This window comes from Perognathus longimembris, chromosome 1 (genome assembly GCF_023159225.1).
Source record: "Perognathus longimembris pacificus isolate PPM17 chromosome 1, ASM2315922v1, whole genome shotgun sequence".
NCBI classification, from domain to species: domain Eukaryota; kingdom Metazoa; phylum Chordata; class Mammalia; order Rodentia; family Heteromyidae; genus Perognathus; species Perognathus longimembris.
Genome location: NC_063161.1, coordinates 29,033,284 through 29,053,387, shown reverse-complemented (window position 1 = coordinate 29,053,387; position 20,104 = coordinate 29,033,284). Strand labels below are relative to the sequence as shown.

General features: G+C 35.8%; 1 protein-coding gene across 1 annotated transcript in view; it reads left to right on the top strand.

Annotated features, from left to right (window-relative positions):
* Positions 1 to 20,104, top strand: part of Ptprq (protein tyrosine phosphatase receptor type Q) — a 203,626-nt gene that overhangs the window by 78,055 nt on the left and 105,467 nt on the right. Inside the window, exons 18-20 of the mRNA XM_048358989.1 lie at positions 675 to 795; positions 15,807 to 15,967; positions 16,666 to 16,811. Of these exons, the coding sequence (XP_048214946.1) occupies positions 675 to 795; positions 15,807 to 15,967; positions 16,666 to 16,811 (428 nt within the window). The remainder of the gene's footprint in view (positions 1 to 674; positions 796 to 15,806; positions 15,968 to 16,665; positions 16,812 to 20,104) is intronic.

Below are 20,104 nucleotides of genomic sequence, written 5' to 3'. Positions count from 1 at the left end.
TGTACAAAGGGGTTACCAGCCTATGATATTTTTATATAAAATGCAAAATTATTTGTATTCTTCTATAACAATTACTAGTTACAAAACCGTCTACTTATTTTTGTGCTTTGTTGTCATTTCCTTTGTAAACTGTTCAATTTGTAGTTAGTTAGCCGATGTTGATATTACTTTAAGTTTAATAACACCACTGAGACTGAGGAACATAGTTTTTTGTTGGTAAAGTCAGTCATGGTAATTGCTCTCCTAGTGTTAGGCTATCAATTTCCCACTTCTTAGATGTGTGATTCTTTTTTCCTTCCAACTCTTTTTTAGTCTTTCAAGTGCAGTTTTATTCCATAGTACATCTATTCACCCTAATCAAGTTTTCATTCTTGCTGGGGATAATAATTTACTAAGATGCACTAGAACAGTAGGTGAGTCACTGTGACATACCTCTTTCTGTATTTTCTCATGAAATAATCTTTTCCATTGTATCACAGAAACAGATGTTCTAACGCCACCATGTAAAATCTTCTTTTATTATCGCATTTGAAAGTAAACATACTCTGGGGCCCCTGGCAAAAAGCACTGAACCCGACTCACTTACCAGAAAGTTTATCCTATAAAAATCTGTGCATTTGCATTTTCCGAGATATATTTGGTGAAATGCATTGTTCTTTACCCTAACTTTTCAGCTCCTGCTTCCCCCCCTCAAAACTTCTCTGTGAAACAGTTGTCTGGTGTCACTGTGAAGTTGTCATGGCAACCGCCCACGGAGCCAAATGGAATTATCCTCTATTACACAGTTTATGTCTGGTAAGAATTTTTTTGGAAGTAGTTCTGAGAACAAATATTAATCTGTAACATAATAGGAATGTAGGTTTTTATTTCAGAATCTGATGCCACTGAGGAACCTGATTATTAATAGGCTACTTAAAATATTTTAGCTAAGCAGCAAATATATCTCATGGTTTGTAGCACAAGCAATATAACTTTTGCTATTAAAACTAAGAATTATTATACATAATTTAGACTCTTAGAAGTCTGACTGATCAACTTATTTGCTTTTCAAGTATATAATTTAAACTCTTCTTTTTTGCCATTGTTTTAAGTTTCCTTAATCAACATAATTCACGTTAAATTTAACTAAGTGGTATTTCTTCAAGATTCTTTTAAGATGAACTTTCTCCTGTAAGTTATAATTCACGTTAAATTTAACTAAGTGGTATTTCTTCAAGATTCTTTTACGATGAACTTTCTCCTGTAAGTTAGAACATTAACTTAAAGGATCCTAACTAGTTTTTCCCTGATTAGTTATTTATCCTTCCGTTGTGAAAGATGAAATCTTACAGTGTGACTCAAGTTGGCTGGATTGAGTCATGAAAATTCATTACACTAAAACTTTTCTTTGATCAGGCATCAAGTCTTGGGAAGAGGATTTACCAATTATTTAACATATTTCCTAGTGGATTTTAATTATTTCAACTAAAATGAAATTTATACAATATTTTATAAAAGAGATAGTTGCATGCTTTTATATTTCTGACTTGGAAAGGCCTGCATTGAGTGTGAAGCTATGATATTTGAAGAAGTGAGTTTTTTTCCTTTTCATTTATTTATTTATTTATTTTTTTAAGTTTTTATTATAAAACTGATGTACGGAGAGGTTACAGTTTCATACGTTAGGCATTGGATACATTTCTTGTACTGTTTGTTACCTTGTCCCTCATACCCCCCTCCCCCCTCCCTCTGTCCACCCCTGAGGTGTTCAGTTCACTTACACCAAACAGTTTTGTAAGTATTGCTTTTGTTGTTGTTTCTCGTATTTTACCCTTTGTCTCTCAATTTTGGTATTCCCTTTGAATTTCCTAATTCTAATACCAGTACACACTGTTTCCCATACACTCAGATAAGATTACAGAGATAGTGTAGATACAATCACAAGAAGGTGATACACGAACATCATCAATAGTAGAAACTACAGATACACATGGGATGTTGAAAGTAGTTACAACTCTGATATAACAATCATTTTCATAAAATGGAGTTCATTTCATTTAGCATCATCTTATGTGATCATAAGGGTATAGCTATTGGGCTCTTGTGATCCTCTGTTGTGACTTGCCTAAACCTGTGCTAATTATTCCCAATAAGGGAGACCATAGAGTCCATGTTTCTTTTTGATTAGATCTCTTCATGGTTTACAGGTGGCCTTTTTTTCCTTTTCTTTGCAAAAGATCTTTTTCTTTCCCTAGTCCCTGATTTTTAGGGCTAATCTTTTTGTCCCTTTTTGCCTAATTACTAATCATGTTGTCTAATTAATGAAAGTAGAAGTCCCATGAGAGAGGTTAGTAAAAATAAAGTGAGGAGGAAACTTTGTCAACTTATTTGTCCCTTCCTCCCTCCCTCCCTCCCTCCCTCCCTTCCTCCCTTCTTTCCTTCCTTCCTTCCTTCCTTCCTTCCTTCCTTCCTTCCTTCCTTCCTTCCTTCCTTCCTTCCTTCCTTCCTTTCCTCTCCTTCCTTTCCTTCTATCTCTTTTCTTTCTTTCTTCTCCCTCTCTCATTCCTTCTTTCTTTCTCTCCCTCTCTCTTTCATTCCTTCTTTCTTTTTGCTTTCATCAACCCATCTATCCACTCAGTAATAATGTTAGAGCACCTTTATGTCTCTGAATAAGATATAAATGAGATACTTTTAGGATCTTCCTTGCTTACTTTCTAAAAAGAAAATTCACTTATATTGGTGTTTTATGGTACCTAAAGAGGAAAATGATGGAATTACTAGGGACAGAGGATTGCTTTTGGCAGGATTACCTGGGAAGACATCTTTGACAAATGTGGCCTTGATTTGGGATGCAACCATAAGAATTAGCCTCTAGTCACCTGGTGATCAGCAGGGAGAAACTGCCTGTAATCTGCATTAGCTCTGTGTGGAAACATCTTCTCATTCAGTGTACAAAAGGAGAGTAGTATTGGGGCAGAAGGCAAATAGCAAGTCTAGTCCTGGTGAGAATTTGGTTTTCATTTAACTAAATACAGTTGCAGCAGCATTTTAAATACTTTTTAAAGACTTTTTTAGTCTTTATGGAGACTATGGAGTTCCCTTGTCTTCACTTTATTGTAAGTAGTGAACAAAACACACTTGCAGAGATACCAAGTAGGTGGCTATTTTCATAGTGTGGATAAGAAATGATATCGGAAGTATAGAACAGCAGTGGGCAGCTTTGAACTGCATTTAGGAAGACAAGCTGAGATTGGCTATAGGGATTTGAAAAAAGAGGTGAGTTAAAGATGACTCTTTGATGTTTGAATTAAGGTCGATAAATTCTAGAATTTTAATGATAAAGATAGAAAATAGCCTAAGTGAAACAGGTTAATGTTGTGAGAACCATTAACTTGTTCTATTTAAATTTTGTAATATTTTTCTGGCTGGGTTTCAAGTCCCATATCATGGAAACAACCTGTTCACTTCTATAGTGATTATTCTTCTCTTCCCAGAGCCTTAGGTATTCTTAGGATAATGTTTGGCATACATATAGCTACAGTGTCTCTGAGGTCTGATGTTTATCTGGTTCTTTTCATTCTATGTTTGAAGTCTGATCGTCTATTAGAAGCTACTTGTTTTAAGTACTTAGCACTAAGATTCTAGTTATTTTAAAACCTCAACTTTATCAAAGTAACAGGACTTGTTGAAAATAATTAGTAACACTCAGCTATATTATATTTCCTAAGATTAGAGCCAGGCTGATACTTTATATGCTAAATTTAGATGCTATGTAAGACATGACTTAGTTTCGGTAAGTTGTTCTTTGTGCTCTTTTATGACAATGGTTGGATTGTGAAGATACTTCCTTAAATAACTCATTTTTGCTTCAGATCTCTGGGTTTAGTTCAATATCTTCAATTAATTCAAAGTTCCACTTCCCATGTTTTTCCTTGGTATCCGAGTTTGAATTGAGGTTCTTTCGCTTGCTTGGCTTGTTCTCTATCACCTGAGCCATTTCTGTTGAATGTCTTTTTGCTAGTTACTTTGGAGATGGAGTCTCATAGACATTTTTGCCTTGGCTGACTTTGAATTGAAGGTCCTACGAGTCTGAGCCTTTTGATTAGCTAGTGTTATATGAGCCACAGGTGCCCAGCTCCTATGTGTATTTCCTCTCATTATCTCAAGACCTCAAGACCTTTTTTTTTCTTTTCCTTCCTTCCTTCCTTCCTTCCTTCCTTCCTTCCTTCCTTCCTTCCTTCCTTCCTTCCTTCCTTCCTTCCTTCCTTCCTTCCTTTCTTTCTTTCTTTCTCTTTCTCTTTCTCTCTTTCTCCCTTCCTTCCTTCCTTCCTTCCTTCCTTCCTTCCTTCCTTCCTTCCTTCCTTCCTTCCTTTCTTCTTTCTTTCTTTCTTTCTTTCTTTCTTTCTTTCTTTCTTTCTTTCTTTCTTTCTTTCTTCTTTCTTTCTTTCTTTCTTTCTTTCTTTCTTTCTTTCTTTCTTTCTTTCTTTCTTTCTTTCTTTCTTTCTTTCTTTCTTTTGTTGCTTGTTGGACTTGAACTCTGGGCCTGAGTCCTGTCCCTGAAGTCTTCAGCTCAATGCTAGCACTCTACCACTTGAGCCACAGCACCACTTAGACCTTTCTTTTCTTAATGATAGATTTTAGGTACAAGGGAAGCTTCTCAAAGTGAGATGATGCAGTATCAAGTACGTGGTATTTGTGGTCTTTCTAATCTGGCTTAAAAAAAAATTCTGTCCCTGATTTGCAGTCACACTTTTTGTATTTAAAACTTTAAAAAATATATATCTATTCTAGATCCTTGATCTAACCAAGGACTTATATGATAATGCATTGGCTTTCATATATGTCTTGGCATTCAGGTAGATGGATATTTTCAGTTTTTCCCTCAACCCTAGTCTGTTAATGGGTAGGACTTAGGAAGTTTGCTTTCACATAATTTTCTTGCTCTGATTGAGGACACAGGATGATATCACAATGTGGTTTTGGAAACTGATAAGAAATCTTGGGATTTAAATTGATGAGAAATGGGATTGAATACTGACTTTGCCATTCCATTATGTGTTCATTTCTGTAAGAAGAGTGAACAAATGGTAGCTCTTATTAGCGAGATTTCTGTTTCAGGGTCTTTATTCCACTTAAAACTTTGTTTCCATTATTTTAGTTGTTTCAATAATATGGCATTCTATAAAGCATGCTCTGGATGTACATATTCTTTTCAGTGTATTTTCAAAATGCAGGTTATTGCACTGGCTGACATTCCCCTTTGTTATGAATATTACTCTATAGAATAATTCACGAAGAAGAACGTGTATTCATTTTATTTTCACTGCTGTATTAGCCACATTTGGGTTGTAGATGATATGTTCAGAAATTAATTTTAAGCCACTGTACTTTAAAATAAAATTTCCTTCTGAAGTTCTCCTTCTGAAGTAACTTTGTTCATCTATCAAGAGGGTATGGTACCATTTTCCCCTCAGTTATACTGATAAGTCTTATGTCATTAAATGACACACAGTTCTTATAATATGAGGGCAACTGAAGGAAATTTGATTTTTAGTGGGACATTGTATATTGATTCACTTAATAAAATTTGAATTGTGATATGATGTTCTAGTAATGTCATATAAGAGTAATTCACTTATCAGATACTTGCATTCAACTTGGATTTTTACATCATATGATATATATATAAATACATACATATATATTCTTGAAGTAGTTGTACAATGTAACTGCCATTTAACAGAAGAGTTTAGAAATATAATTTATCTTGATCAATATCACCCCTTTTAGCACTTTAAAAAATCTCTTCCCTACTCACCTCCTACCTCACTCTTACTAATTTTGTAGGATATACATTGGGTTCTTGACTTCATTCTTCCTCTCTTCTCCTCTTCATTTTTTCCATCCCTTCCTCCTTGACATCTCCCACCTCCTCCCAGTACCTTTTCTTGGTGCTTTATTTTGCTAAATTATGAATTTGCATTTCTAAGGAATTATACTGTTTGAGTTCTCCCTTGAATGTACCATATTTCAGTTAATACACCTGTATACACTTGCATATCACCCAATGTATTTACTTATATTTCACAAGCTAAATCTAGCTTTGACACATAAAGGAACACAAGCATCTGTTGTTTCTGTATGCTTGACCTACTTCACTTAGCATAATTTTCCCCCGGGCCTTTCTAGTCTATCATTCTTTCTAATTGATGAATGAAATTCTATTGTGTACCCATGCAGACAGACAGACAGACAGACACACACACACACACACACACACACACAACATTTTCTTGATTTATTCCTCTGGACTTATTCTATACCTTGGCTATGCTGAATAATGTCACAATAAGTATGTTTGTGCTGGTGGCTTTACTGTACATTGGTTTGTAATTGTTTGGGTAAATGCACATCAGTGGATAGCTCAATAGCTATCCTAACTTATCTCCAAATCATGCGTTGAAATGTTTCTCAGATTCCTTAATGTATATAAGAAGTTATTCTGAATCACAAAGGTTAACACATGTATATTAACCTCTGTGGGGAGCTACAAAATATGTAGAACCACAAAGTGATTATAGACTTATTTGTGATCAAATATGTACTTGGGAAAGAATTATCAGTATTTTTACAATATGTTAGGAAGTAAAAACATTTCTAATGTAGCTCTTTGATATATGTTACTCATCAAAAATTTCCCTGGGAACATAAAAGGTTGCCATGGAACATAGCCTTCCATATGTTAGAAAGTCTACTTCATCTTGTTTCTTCCAGTTTTCTTTATTATTTCCACTATTAACAATGGCCTACGGGAAGCTCCATACTGGTGGCTCAGGCCTGTAATCCTTCCTGTTCAGAGACTGAGATCTGAGGATTGCAGTTCAAAGTCAGTACGGAAGGGGTAACAAGTTTGGCTTGGACTCAGGGCCTGAGCACTGTCCCTGGCTTATTTTTGCTCGAGGCTATCACTCTATGACTTGAGCCACAGCGCCACTTCTGGCCGTTTTCTGTATATGTGGTGCTGGAGAATTGAACCCAGGGCTTCATGTATATGAGGCAAGCACTCTTGCCACTAGGCCATATTCCCAGCCCCACTACCTTACATATGTAACTGTAACTCCCATGTACATCACTCTGACAATAAAGAAATGAAGAAAAAAAACAATAGAATATGCAGATGAAAGAAAAAAAGCCAGCCTGGGCAAAATAATTCCCATGAGACACCTCCAATTAACCACTCAAAAAGTGGAGTTGGCACTGTGGCTCAAAGTGATAGAGCATTAGCCTTGAGCAAAAGAACTCAGGGACAGTGCCTGAGTTCAAGCCCCATGACCAACAACAACAATGTCTCCCAGGTTCCTCCAGGTTAGAGAATATAATGCAGATCAATAGCCAGGATGTGACAGAATGATTTCAGATTTCTTTTTTTTTATTGAGATTAACTACATAAATTTTATAGTACACATTTTAACCTTCACAATGATGAACATCATCATTCTACCCCACAAAGCTTATGAACTCTGAACTCTATGAACATTAACTGAAACTATTTCTTCCATATCGGGTGATATGTACATTTCTTTCCTTTTGCTTAGTATGTTTTCAGATTTTTTACATTGCCTTCTTATTTGGAATGCAAGCTGTAAAGATTAGATCAATGAGTCAGAGAGCATATCATTGACCACAGTACAGGAAATATTGAAGGCAGCATAACTTTTGAGGGGTTGAAAGGTCACACTAGAGAATGGAATACTAGGCTATGTTGGGAGGAAGAAGGAAACAAACTGGAAGATGGAGAACTTTTGTAAGGGTGATTTTCAACTGTGAGTTTACTGCTGGGATGGTCAAAGTTCTCTCTTAGCTCTCTCTTACTATCTACTACTCCACTCTGAGATTGAGATGGCACCATGAGCCACCCATTGTTTGCTGGCACTACCAATACTTCACTAATTCTGAATTTGTTATCAGCATTTAACAATGACTTTTTGTTCCTTGCAAATATCAGAATATGTTGTCCTATGCCCCATGGTAAAAATCTGGGAATAGAGGGGACTATCTTTTTAGATGGAACATGTGGTCTTTGTTTTCTGCTGGATCCCACCGTACCCAGTTCAAACATAAGCATGTTAGTCATTTATTGTACATGTTTGAATCTTGTGATATTGACCCTTAATTTCATAGTTCTGTTTACATATTCTTAAAGTGCAAAAACCTGGGTTTGATTAGGCTATTTTCAGGAATGGGCAATGAAATGCCCAGAAAAATGACATAATAGGTTATAGACAATGTAGCACTACTCTGGAACAAATATTTCTGTCATATGTTTCCTTTGTTCTTATATTTGCTTAAATACTATGAAGAGAATAGTATCTACATAGTATCCCCATTTTATAATTGTAGAAATAGAATTTTAGTGAGATTAAGGATTTTCTGAAGGTTACAGAGCTGAAGCTTTAAGAACAGGGAGCATATATTGAAATTCCAAACATTTTATAATGTTTGAACTGACAATATTAGTACAAAGGATTAGATGATCAGTTTGTGTGCTGTGTAGAAACAGCATTGGAAAAAAATCCCACAAGAATTTCTCCAAAGGATACAATTAAATGCAGGTGTTTTCACAGTGTGAAGATGAAAGACATTGTACATATGCCCTTTCAGAATATCTGCCTATCCAAGGGCTAAAATTATAAGCAAATCTAGAGAGCTCCAACATTTCATAAATAATACTTCAGATAGTTTTCTGAAATAATTAAAATGCAGATAACTTGTGCTGTGTAGTGATATCTAAAAATAGCACTATTCTAAATGTCAGATTAAGAAAGATTGATAAATTTTTTTACAGAGGGAACTAAGGTTGGCATCAGTTGGTTACAGTATCAAGCACTCACTATCACTCTTTGAGAAATGAAATTACAGACACATTCTTTGAAGTTCTTAGAAGAAATGAGTGTGGTGATTAGTCATTTTGAACTCCTGAAGAAAGGATGAAAGAAAAAAGTTTACATAAGACTCAAAGGGTGCAGAATTTCCTGAAGAACTTTGATTTCAGTATTTTCTTACATTTTCTATATTTCTGACATTTCTTCAAATCCCTTGTGAATTAACAATCAACCCCTGATTGCTTACTAAGGTTTGCTGCACATTAAGAACTCTGAAATCACCTATGCCTTTTTAGAGAACATTTTTAAAAAATCTTTGGTACATTTGTCAAATTTAGGAAGGAGAAGTTATCTTTCATACTTCTTGGTTAAATACGTAAAAAGTTGCTTTCATTCCTATGATTAATTTGGTGATTATACCTATGGAACCTATAAGCTTCCTAGTTTTCTAACAGAAAATGGTTTTGAAAATTCTACTAATCAAAATCTGCTGAGTAATTGTCAACCTTTCATTCAGTTCAATGCAGTTTAATTTAGGCTAATGTTGCTGATTCATTATTATACCTTATTGTTTTTATTGACTCACTATGAGTCTTCTTCCTAGTAAAAATTGTGTTCCAGTATTTAATGGATAATAATTTGAAGTATCAGTTGTTATCCTGTTTTTCTCCATTTATGTAAGAGTGGAAAATCTAACAAATGTGGAAAAAAGCACTACTGATTATGTAGCAATTATCATTACAAATAATGTATATAATTATAAATAATTTAAATTCCATCTCTAAGTTAAGTTATGAATTTTAAATTACAACTTACAACAGGTGAAAATAATGCTAATGAATACTTTAAAAGTAGAGCTACATTACCACTCCCTTAATAGTTTGCCTCTGGTTCCTCTCCATTTATCCTATATCCATTCATGGTTTTTTGAAGGAAGATTGATGTTCAATTTTTATTTATTTTTGTCAGTGGTGGAACTTGAACATTATGAGGCCTGAGCGCTGTCATTGAGTTCTTTTTGCTGAAGGCTATAGCTCTTTCTTTTGAGCAAAAGCACCCCTACTGGTTTTCTGGTGGTTAATTGGAGATGAGTCACAAAGTTTTTTCTGCTGAGGCTGGCTTTGAACCAGAATTCTCAGATCTCAGCCCACTGGGTAGTTAGGATTACAGGTATGAGCCACCAGTGCTGGCAATGTTCAACTCAAAATTTTAATTTTCCCTATTTTAAAATAAAATATTTAAAATATAAGGAAACATTGAGCTAGAAATGAATCAGGAAGATATAACCAGAATCAAGAGGAATAGCACAATTTAAAGTTAGAAGTGGGAAAAGGTAACATAACTACAGACACTTAAAATAAAAAAGATAATAGGATATTTTCAACGACTTTAAAATAAAATTACAACACTTGGATAAAATTACAAATTCCCATGAAGGTACAACAGATACTTTCAAGGAAATAGAAAAATCTTAATAGGTAATAAGCTGTATAGCAAAAGGGGCAATTACTTGGTATTAATCAAACAGTTCAGTTTCTGAAGGTATTTACTCAAATTTCTGAACCCTACTGGAATGAAGTCATGTAACTTGATAACAGTAAATCCTTTGAAACCAGAGGCTGTGTCTTTTTCACCATTATGGTCCTATGACCACACAGTTATATTTTAGATTTTTGGTATTCATTGAAGAAATGAAAAAGAATCTACTGTACATTCAAATCTTTATTTATCTCATTTCACTTAACTTTGTACCAGGCAATTGTTTTACTATTTGGTCAGTTTTCTCTTTTGTTCTCTTAAATTATCCCCAGTAGTCTTCTCTGTCCTCAAACCCTGTAACTTCCCTCACATCATTTACAGCAGACAGACCAGCTTCATTTCTCTACTGAACACTCACATGGTTGTCTTGACATTTTTATTACTTGAGCTTTCTGCTTCCAGCACTTAGTAAATTATTGTCATTTGCATCCTTTGTCACAATTGTCAATATGTGAAATTCCTTTTCTTTCATCTCTTTGGTGAGTGCTCCTTTCATTTTTTTTAATGTTTCCTTTTTTTTTTTTTTTTTTTTTTTAGCTTTGGTCAGTCCTGTGGCTTGAAGTTAGGGCTTAGGTGCTGCCGCTGAGCTTTTTCACTGAAGGCTAGCGCTCTACCACTTTGAACCACAGCTTCACTTCCAATTTTCTAATGGTTAATTGGAGATAAGAGTCACGAAGCCTTTCCTTCCCTGGCTGACTTTGAACCAGAATCCTCAGATCTCAGCCTTCTGAGTAGCTAGGATTACAGATGTCAGCCACCAGCACTGGGCTCAATTTATCCATTTCATAGGGGGTAAACAAACAACATAGCCAAACCAAATGATATTAGCCTGACAAATGATAAGATGAAAATAGTAACGACAAATGAATATTCTACTAAGACTCTGAGTGTCTCTGAGATTCTAGAACATCATGGTGAACTTGCAGCCTTTTATGCCTTGTTGGTCTGGTGCTATTTCCTGCATCATTATGAATATATACACACAATCAAGTATAGGAAAGTCATTGAACAATATTAGTTTGTAGGAGGAAAATAATTTGATAAAGAACCAACTAAATGAATGTTGGCATTCTTTATTTGAATGGTTGGTATTTAGTAAATAGAAAGATTAAACTGGATTATTTAGAATATTTATTAATACTGGTAGAGAAATAAGTTCATGGTTGTGTTCCCCTTTGGACGCATCCTTGCCAGCATCTATTGTTAGATTTCTTGAGAATGGCCATTCTAACTGGGGTGTGTCAATGTTGTTTTGATTTGTATTTCTTTTATGGCCAGGGATGGTGAGCCTTTCTTCATGTATGTCTTGGCTATTTTTATTTCCTTTTCAGAGAAGTCTCATTTTAAGTCTTTCGCCCACTTGTTGATGGGATGGCTGTTTCTCTGGAGGTTTGTTTTTGGAGTATTTAATTTCTTGAGCTGTAGGTATATTTTAGATATGAGGCCCTTGTCTGTTGTATGGTCAGTGAAGACCTTCTCCCAGTCTGTGGGCTTTCCATGTATCTTGCAAGCTATGTCCTTTGCCATGCAGAAGCCCTAAAGTTTAATGCAATTCCATTTGTCCAAGTTTTTTTTTTGTTTTTGATTTGCTATGTTTGTGGGTCTTTATTGAGAAAGTTTTGACCTGGGCCAAGGAGCCCTAGTGTTTCTCCTATTCCTTCTTCCAATGTTTTAAGGGTATTTGTTTTTATCTTGATCCATTTGGAATTGATTCTGGCTCAAGGTGATATGTAAGGATCTAACTTTAATGTTCTACACACTTTTTCCCAATTCTGCTAGCACCATTTGTTGAAAAGGCTATTCTTCTTCCATTATATTTTTTTTTTGCTGCCTTATCAAATATTAGGTGGCCATAGGTGTGTGAGTTCATTTCTGGGTCTTCAGTTCTATTCATTGGTCTACAGGCCTGTTCTTTTGCCAATACCAAGATATTTTTTTCTTCTAGCTTTGTAATTCAGTTTAAAGTTTGGTATTGATATTCTTCCAGCACTGTTCTTTCTGCTAAGGATTGTTTTTGCTATTCAGGTTCTTTTACTGTTCCATATGAATCTTTGGATTGCTTCTGCTATTTTGGTAAAGAAAGAAGTTGGGATCTTGATGGGTATTGTATTGAATTTATATATAGCCTTTGGCAATATTGCCATTTCCATGATGTTGATCCTCCTGATCCAGGAGCATGGAAGGCTTTTTGAATTCCTTAGATCTGCTTTAATTTCCTTTTTTGGATATTTGAAGTTTTCATTGTAGAGGTTTTTACTTCTTTGGTTGATTTCCAGGTATTTAATTTTTTTTTTTTGAGGTTATTGCAAAAGGGGTTGCTTTCCTAATTTCAACTTCTCCTTTCTCATTGTTGGCATGTAGAAAAACCACTGATTTTTGTGGATTGATTTTGTACTCTGCTACTTTGCTGAAGTTTTGGATAGCTCAATTAATTTTGGATTAGAATCTATAGGGTTCTTTTTTTTTCAAATTTTTATTATCAAATTGGTGTACAGAGAGGTTACAGTTTCATATGTTAGGCATTGGATACATTTCTTGTACTGTTTGTTACCTTGTCCCTCATACCCCCCTCCCTCCTCCCACTTTCCCTTCCCCCCCCCTGAGGTGTTCAGTTCACTTACACCAAACAGTTTTGCAAGCATTGCTTTTGTAGTTGTTTGTCTTTTTTTACCCTGTGTCTCTCAATTTTGGTATTCCCTTTCAATTTCCTAGTTCTAATACCAGTATACACGGTTGCTGTTTTGATTTGCATTTCCTTTATGGCCAGTGATGTAGAGCACTTTTTCATATGTCTCTTGGCCATTCTCATTTCCTCATCAGAGAAGTCTCTTTGTAGGTCTTTATTCCACTTGATGAGCGGGCTATTGGTTCTTTGCGGTTTTGTTTTGGAGGAAGGTAATTTTTTTAGTTCTGCATATATTTTAGAGATGAGGCCTTTGTCCGTTGAATGGCCTGTGAAGATCTTCTCCCAGTCTGTGGGCTTTCTGTTTCTCTTGCGAGCTATGTCCTTTTCCATGCAGAAGCTCTGCAGTTTGATGCAGTCCCATTTGTCCAACCTCTATAGGTTCTCTATAGGGTTCTTTAAATACAGGATCATGTCTTCTTCAAAGAGGGAGAGTTATACTTCTTGCCCTATTTGGATGCAAATCGGCACCACTACTCTGAAAAGTAGTATGGCGGTTCCGCAAAAGACTAAACGTAGAGCTCCCCTATGATCCAGCAGTTTCAAATGCCCACAGATGTACCCAAATGTCCACAAACAAGTCCATACTAAAGTTACCAGCCCAACCATATTAATTGTAGCATTATTTACCGTAGTGAAGATATGGAACCAACCTAGATGCCCCTCAGTAGATGAATGAACAAGTTGTGGTACAATGGAGTTCTATGCCTCCATCAGAAAGAATGGCATTGCCCCTATTCATAAGGAAATGGAAAGACCTGGAAAAAATTATATTAAGTGAAGTAAGCCAAACCCAAAGAAAAGTAGGTTGCATGGTTTCCCTTATATGGAAGAACTATGTCTATGATATCTACAACAGGGAATCTAAACAACCCAGTTGTTTAATACATAGGTCTATATATAATGAAGTGTCCCAAAAATGAACCCCAAGATGTGGAAACAAGAGGTTCTTAATATGTACTGTACTTTATTTTTTATTTGTATTCTTTATTTTTTTATCTTTAGTCTTTTTTTTCCCTTTCATTGCTCTAAATTTTCTGCACCTTGTGCCTTATATAAGCTATTATTTTACCAGGGAAAGGGGAAGGGAATCACAAAAACCATAGGTCAAAAGATGACCTAATAAAACAATGATACTCACTTAAGTTGGATATAAACCTTACATCTGGGGAGTGGGGAGGGGAATAGGGAAAGGTAAGTGGGAGGAAAATGAAGGATAGGGCAACATTGTCCAAATGTAATCATCACCTTAGTTATGTAATTGTAACCCCCCTGCCCATTACCTTTTTAATAAAGGCATTTTTTTTTTTTTGGCCAGACCTGGGCCTTGGACTTAGGGCCTGAGCTTGTCCTTCGCTTCTTTTTGCACAAGACTAGGCACTCTATTTCTTAAGCCACAGCACCACTTCTGGCCGTTTTCTATATATGTGGTGCTGGGAAATCAAACCCAAGGCTTCATGTATACAGGGCAAACACACTCTTGCCACTAGGCCATATTCCCAGCCCAAAGACAATTTTTTACTACCTATTTTTTCCCTTTATTGTCAAAGTGAAGTACAGAGGGGTTAGAGTTCCATATGTAAGGCAGTGTATACATTTCTAGTTCAACTTGTTACCTCCTCCCTCATTTTTCCCCGGCCTCCCAAATTTTTTTTAAAGAAATAAATTCATGGAAATAGACAAGGATATATGTACCAAATTAGAATAAAATATCAAAGGGTGAAAATGCAAACTAGGACTGTGACCTCCCAAAAGCTCTTGTCTGAGAAAGTATGCATATTCAGAAATCTGTATGTCTTTCGACGTGGTTTTGTTACTTAAGATTTCTGCTGAGCAGTGGAGGCTCACATTGCTATCCTGAGAGTTGAGGATCACTGTTTGAAGCCAGCCGGGACAGCAAAATCGATGAAACTTGTATCCTCAACGAGCAACCAAACGTCCTGAAATGAAGCTGTGGCTCAAATGGTAGAGCACTGTCCTTGAGTTGTGAAAACTAAGGGAAAGTATTAAGTTCAAGAACCATTACCAACAAAAGCAAACAAACAAAAATCTTTATAGGTAATTGCTATTTACAATGAACTTGATGCTGTTCTAATACATGGAACAATTTATGAACAAAAAGTTGGTGACGCAAAAAAAATAAGCACTACTATTGGGCTGTGGAATTTTCTTTATGATCTAGTGCTCACCTCATGGCAGCTTGGAGGCAGAGAGAGACTCCTGTGTTGGTTGTTTCTTCTCTCTTTCCCTTAGGGGATAATGGGTCTTCCCTCCTAGTTAATCTTTCCTACTCAGTTAATCCTTACAGATACACAAACAGGTGTGTCACTAATTCCTAAATGCTTCTTAATCTGATCAAGTTGACAATATTAAACACTGAAAGAGTCATAAAACCTGTAAAATAAGCTGTAAAAATGAACACCTTGCTAATACTTGGCTGAATTATTGAATGTACTTGAAAGCAAATCAAGTGAATTAGCTGTAGTATTCTAAAATTCACCATTTTCATTATTTCAGGATAAGTGACAACTTGACCATTTAATCTAGATGGATAAACTTCTGCATGTGAATGTTGCTTACTTTAAATATACTTACCAGGACTCAAAAAGTACATGATGGTATTTTTTTAATTTAAAAGTCCATTATACTGATAGCACTCTCTCTCTCTCTCTCTCTCTCTCTCTCTCTCTCTCTCTCTCTCTCTCTCTCTCTCTCTCTCTCAGGGATAAATCATCATTAAAAACTATTAATGTAACTGAGACATCATTAGAGTTTTCAGATTTGGACTATAATGTTGACTACAGTGCCTATGTAACAGGTAGTACCAGATTTGGTGATGGGAAAACAAGGAGCAGTATCATTACCTTCAGAACACCAGAGGGAGGTGAGTTCTTACTGAGGCAATCCAATCTCATGAATGTTCTGACCAGAAGAATATAATCAATGTCAAAAGGTATTTTTACCCTAATGTTCATCATTGATTGGATGCAAAGTTGGTAAAGCTAGGAAATGTCTGTGATTCAAGTTTTCATCCATGGTGCTGAAACAACAGACAATCTACTTCACAAGGTCATTACGAGGATTAAATTAATTGATATTTGCAAATGTACTCTGCTCAGTATTTACTTAACCTATAATAATCATTTCATGTGTAGGTTAAATGAAAGAAAATAAAATGTACGAAGTCAGCTCTTGGTTTCCCTTTGATCTTTAGTATTCAGTTTTGACAGTCTAAGCTACACTGGGATTTGATGTGACACGTGTAACATTGGAAACTTGTTATGATTTTGTTTGTTGTTTATAAATCTAGATCAGTGGACATATCTTGAGCCAGGATATTTTATAATAAGAAATCCATGTCTTCTCTGTGGTTTTTCTCTTATAGAATGTAAGTGAGAGGGCACAAAATATTATGGATTTCATTTTCATTTATGACACGTAAATAGATATTCCTAACATGAGTTATTTTGAAAATCAGTTATTACCACTTTAACTTATCAAAGTTATAGGTAAAACTTAAGTACCTTGGACATGACTAATGTCTAACAAGCCTAGTTCTTCATTCTTCTGTTTGGTCTTCAGCACCAAGTGATCCTCCCAAAGATGTTCATTATGTGAATCTCAGTTCCTCATCAATAATTCTCTTTTGGACACCTCCTTCAAAACCAAATGGAATTATACAATACTATTCTGTTTACTACAGAAACAATTCAGGAACTTTTATGCAGGTAAGACCTGAGTTTTCTCCTAACATAATGTTTACATCCTTTAGGTTTGTTTATAATAAAGCCTTGACATTTTTGAAGCAGTTATGTACTTTATGTTGACAATTGTGTAAAGATGTTATACAAATCACCCTGATAAATGAGAAAATTAGCAGAGAAGGTCAGATTCTTTCTCTCTCTTCCCACACACATACACAAATACACACACGTATGTGCACAGACACTTCATATTCATTTATGCTTTTTAAAATAGTTGTACAGGTGATATACAGAGGGGTTATACTTACATAAGTCAGGTGATGAGGACATTTCTTTTTGAATAGTGTCACCTCTTCTTTTATTTTCTCTCAGTTTTCTCCTCCTGGCCCTCCTCCCCTAACATTTGTGCTTTTTTTTTTTTTTTTAACAGTAGTGATGCTATCTTCAGCTTAAAATTTTGCATGGGAAGAAAGTCCCAATTCTGTTTTCTTTAAAAACTGTTCTCTAAAGTGTTCTGGTTTCCTATTCTCAGATTTCTTTCTTAGCTAAAAAGATGCTTTTGTATGCCTATAAAATAGGCAATTTTAGGGGCTGGGAATATGGCCTAGTGGCAAGAGTGCTTGCCTCATATACATGAAGCCTTGGGTACGATTCCCCAGCACCACATATATGGAAAACGGCCAGAAGTGGCGCTGTGGCTCAAGTGGCAGAGTGCTAGCCTTGAGCAAAAAGAAGCCAGGGACAGTGCTCAGGCCCTGAGTCCAAGGCCCAGGAAGGGAAAAAAAAAAAAAAAAAAAGCAATTTTAGTTTAAATATGTTTGCTTTTATTTTTTTAAAATTTGTATTGTCAAACTGGTGTACAGAGAGATTACAGTTTCATAAGTTAGGCATTGGATACATTTCTTGTACTGTTTGTTACCTCCTCCCTCCTTCCCCCCTCCCCCTTCCCCTTTGCCCTATCCCCCCATGAGTTGTTCAGCTAATTTACTCCAAACAGTTTTTGTTTTGTTTTGTTTTTTGCCCGTCCTGGGCCTTGGACTCAGGGCCTGAGCACCTTCCCTGGCTTCTTCCCACTCAAGGCTAGCACTCTGCCACCTGGGCCACAGCGCCCCTTCTGGCCGTTTTCCATATATGTGGTGCTGGGAAATCGAACGGAGAGCTTCATGTGTAGGAGGCAACTTTGCCACTAGGCCATATTCCCAGCCCCTCCAAACAGTTTTGCAAGTATTGCTTTTGTAATCATTTGTCTTTTTATCCTGTGACTCTCGATTTTGGTATTCCCTTTCGCTTTCCTAGTTCTAATACCTTTCTTTTGAGCCACAGCACCACTCCTGGCTTTTTCTGTTTATGTAGTGCTAAGGAGTCAAACCCAGGGCCTCATGCGTGGTAGCAAGCATTCTACCACTAAGCTACATTCCTAGTTTGATCATTGGTTAAAGTATTATAGAAGGTCCTTGGCTCACACAGTCTGCAGATGAGCACTTTACAGATGTCAATATTACAGTCATGGAAATAACTACAATGTGTTTAATCAAGAGAATTTTTATGAATTTTTATTGTGAATTTTTATTAGATAGTTGTAAATAGAGGTTACAATTCCCTAAGTCAGGTATGAGTATAATGCTTCTTGATTAATCTCTCCCCTTCCTTTGTTCTCCCTTATTTTCACTCTCCTGCCTTACCCACAGGTGACATAGTTCATATTTTAACATAGTGTACATTGATTGCAATGATTGAATTTTCACTGTTCAAAAATTATGTTATTTTTTAAAATTATTCACAGTATTTCCATATACATGAAGAGTAAAATTAGAGTGGCTCTGACTGAGTCAAAGGTAGGGAACATTAGAATATAATTAACAATAATAGAATATAAGTGTCTGGAGACACAGAGTGAATACTTCAGAAGTAGGAATTAGCATCTATGTGTTGACTGTGACTTGACAATTCTTATTTATCATCCCCTCCTCCCTTTTTTCTCCTGTATGCCATTACTGGGGTTTAAACCAAGGGCCAGGGTGCTTTCCCTTGGCTTTTTCCCTCATGGTGGGCACTCTACCACCTGAAGCACAGCAACTCTTCTGGATATTTGCTGGTTTGTTGAGATAAGAGTCCCAGGCACTTTTCTGTTTGGACTGATTTTAAATTCTTATTCTCAGATCTCAGTCTGCTGAGAATCTAGGATTGTACTTGTCAGCCACCAATGCCTAGACTTATTACACAATGGAATTCTATGAATTAATCAGAAAGAATGATATCACCCAGAGAGAAATGGAAAGACCTGGAAAAAAGCATATTAGGTGAAGTGAGCCAGACTCCCTCATTGGTAATCATTAATATAAGTCTAGGATAGTCCTAGCAGAGGATCACAATAGCTCAACAGCTATGTACGTATGATAATATAAGATGATGCTAAGCTAAATGAACTCCAAGATATGGAAAAACGAGGTTTTTCATTGTTGTTATTTTAATGTACTATGTGAAATTCTTTCTGTTTTTCATTTTCCTTCCCTATGGCTTATCCCCGGTTGACACTGTATTTGATTTTGGTACCCTGGGTATTGTGTATATGTTTATCTGAATTAAAGACAAGAAGAAGAATGTCAAAATGGTAAGATCTAAGGACAAAGGGAGAACAAATGCAACACTGATATTCACAAGACAATATGCTGGAAATGAACTGTAGAACTTGGGGGAAGGGAGTGAGAGAAGGGGAAATTGGGAGAAAAATGAAGGAAGGGGTAACAAATTTGACAAGAAATGTACTCACTATCTTACCTATGTACTGTAACTCCTCTACACAGCACATTGACAATTAAATTAAATTTAATACATTTTTTAAAAGAAAACAAAAAGGAGAGAAGATATATATATATATGTATGTATTCTTAATTATTCTGAATTATCTAATCTCATTTGTTACGGTCAATCCTAGATTACTGATAAGTCACTTCATGTGAATGGCAGTCGCTGTAATTAAGGCAAGGCTTGCTTTATTCAGCTATAGTGCAGTGTCTGGTCAGGAGTAAGGAAGGGCTGCATTTTATAGGCCATCTCAGAGCAAAGTCAGCAGAGAACAAAAGTTAAGTCCAAATGTTGCGTTGGAATACATTCTTCCGTATAAAAGTAGGGTTAGGAAACTAGTTGGAATTTCATGCTAAAAAGGAAAAAAGATGATAGATTCATGGCTACACAGGTGTTTCTGTAAAGATACAAATTCTCCATAGAGCAAGAACTCTTGATGCCATAAGAACATTTGTTGTAACAGCAAAAAGAAATTTTTATAAATTTGACAATATTTCATTATACTGTAAAAT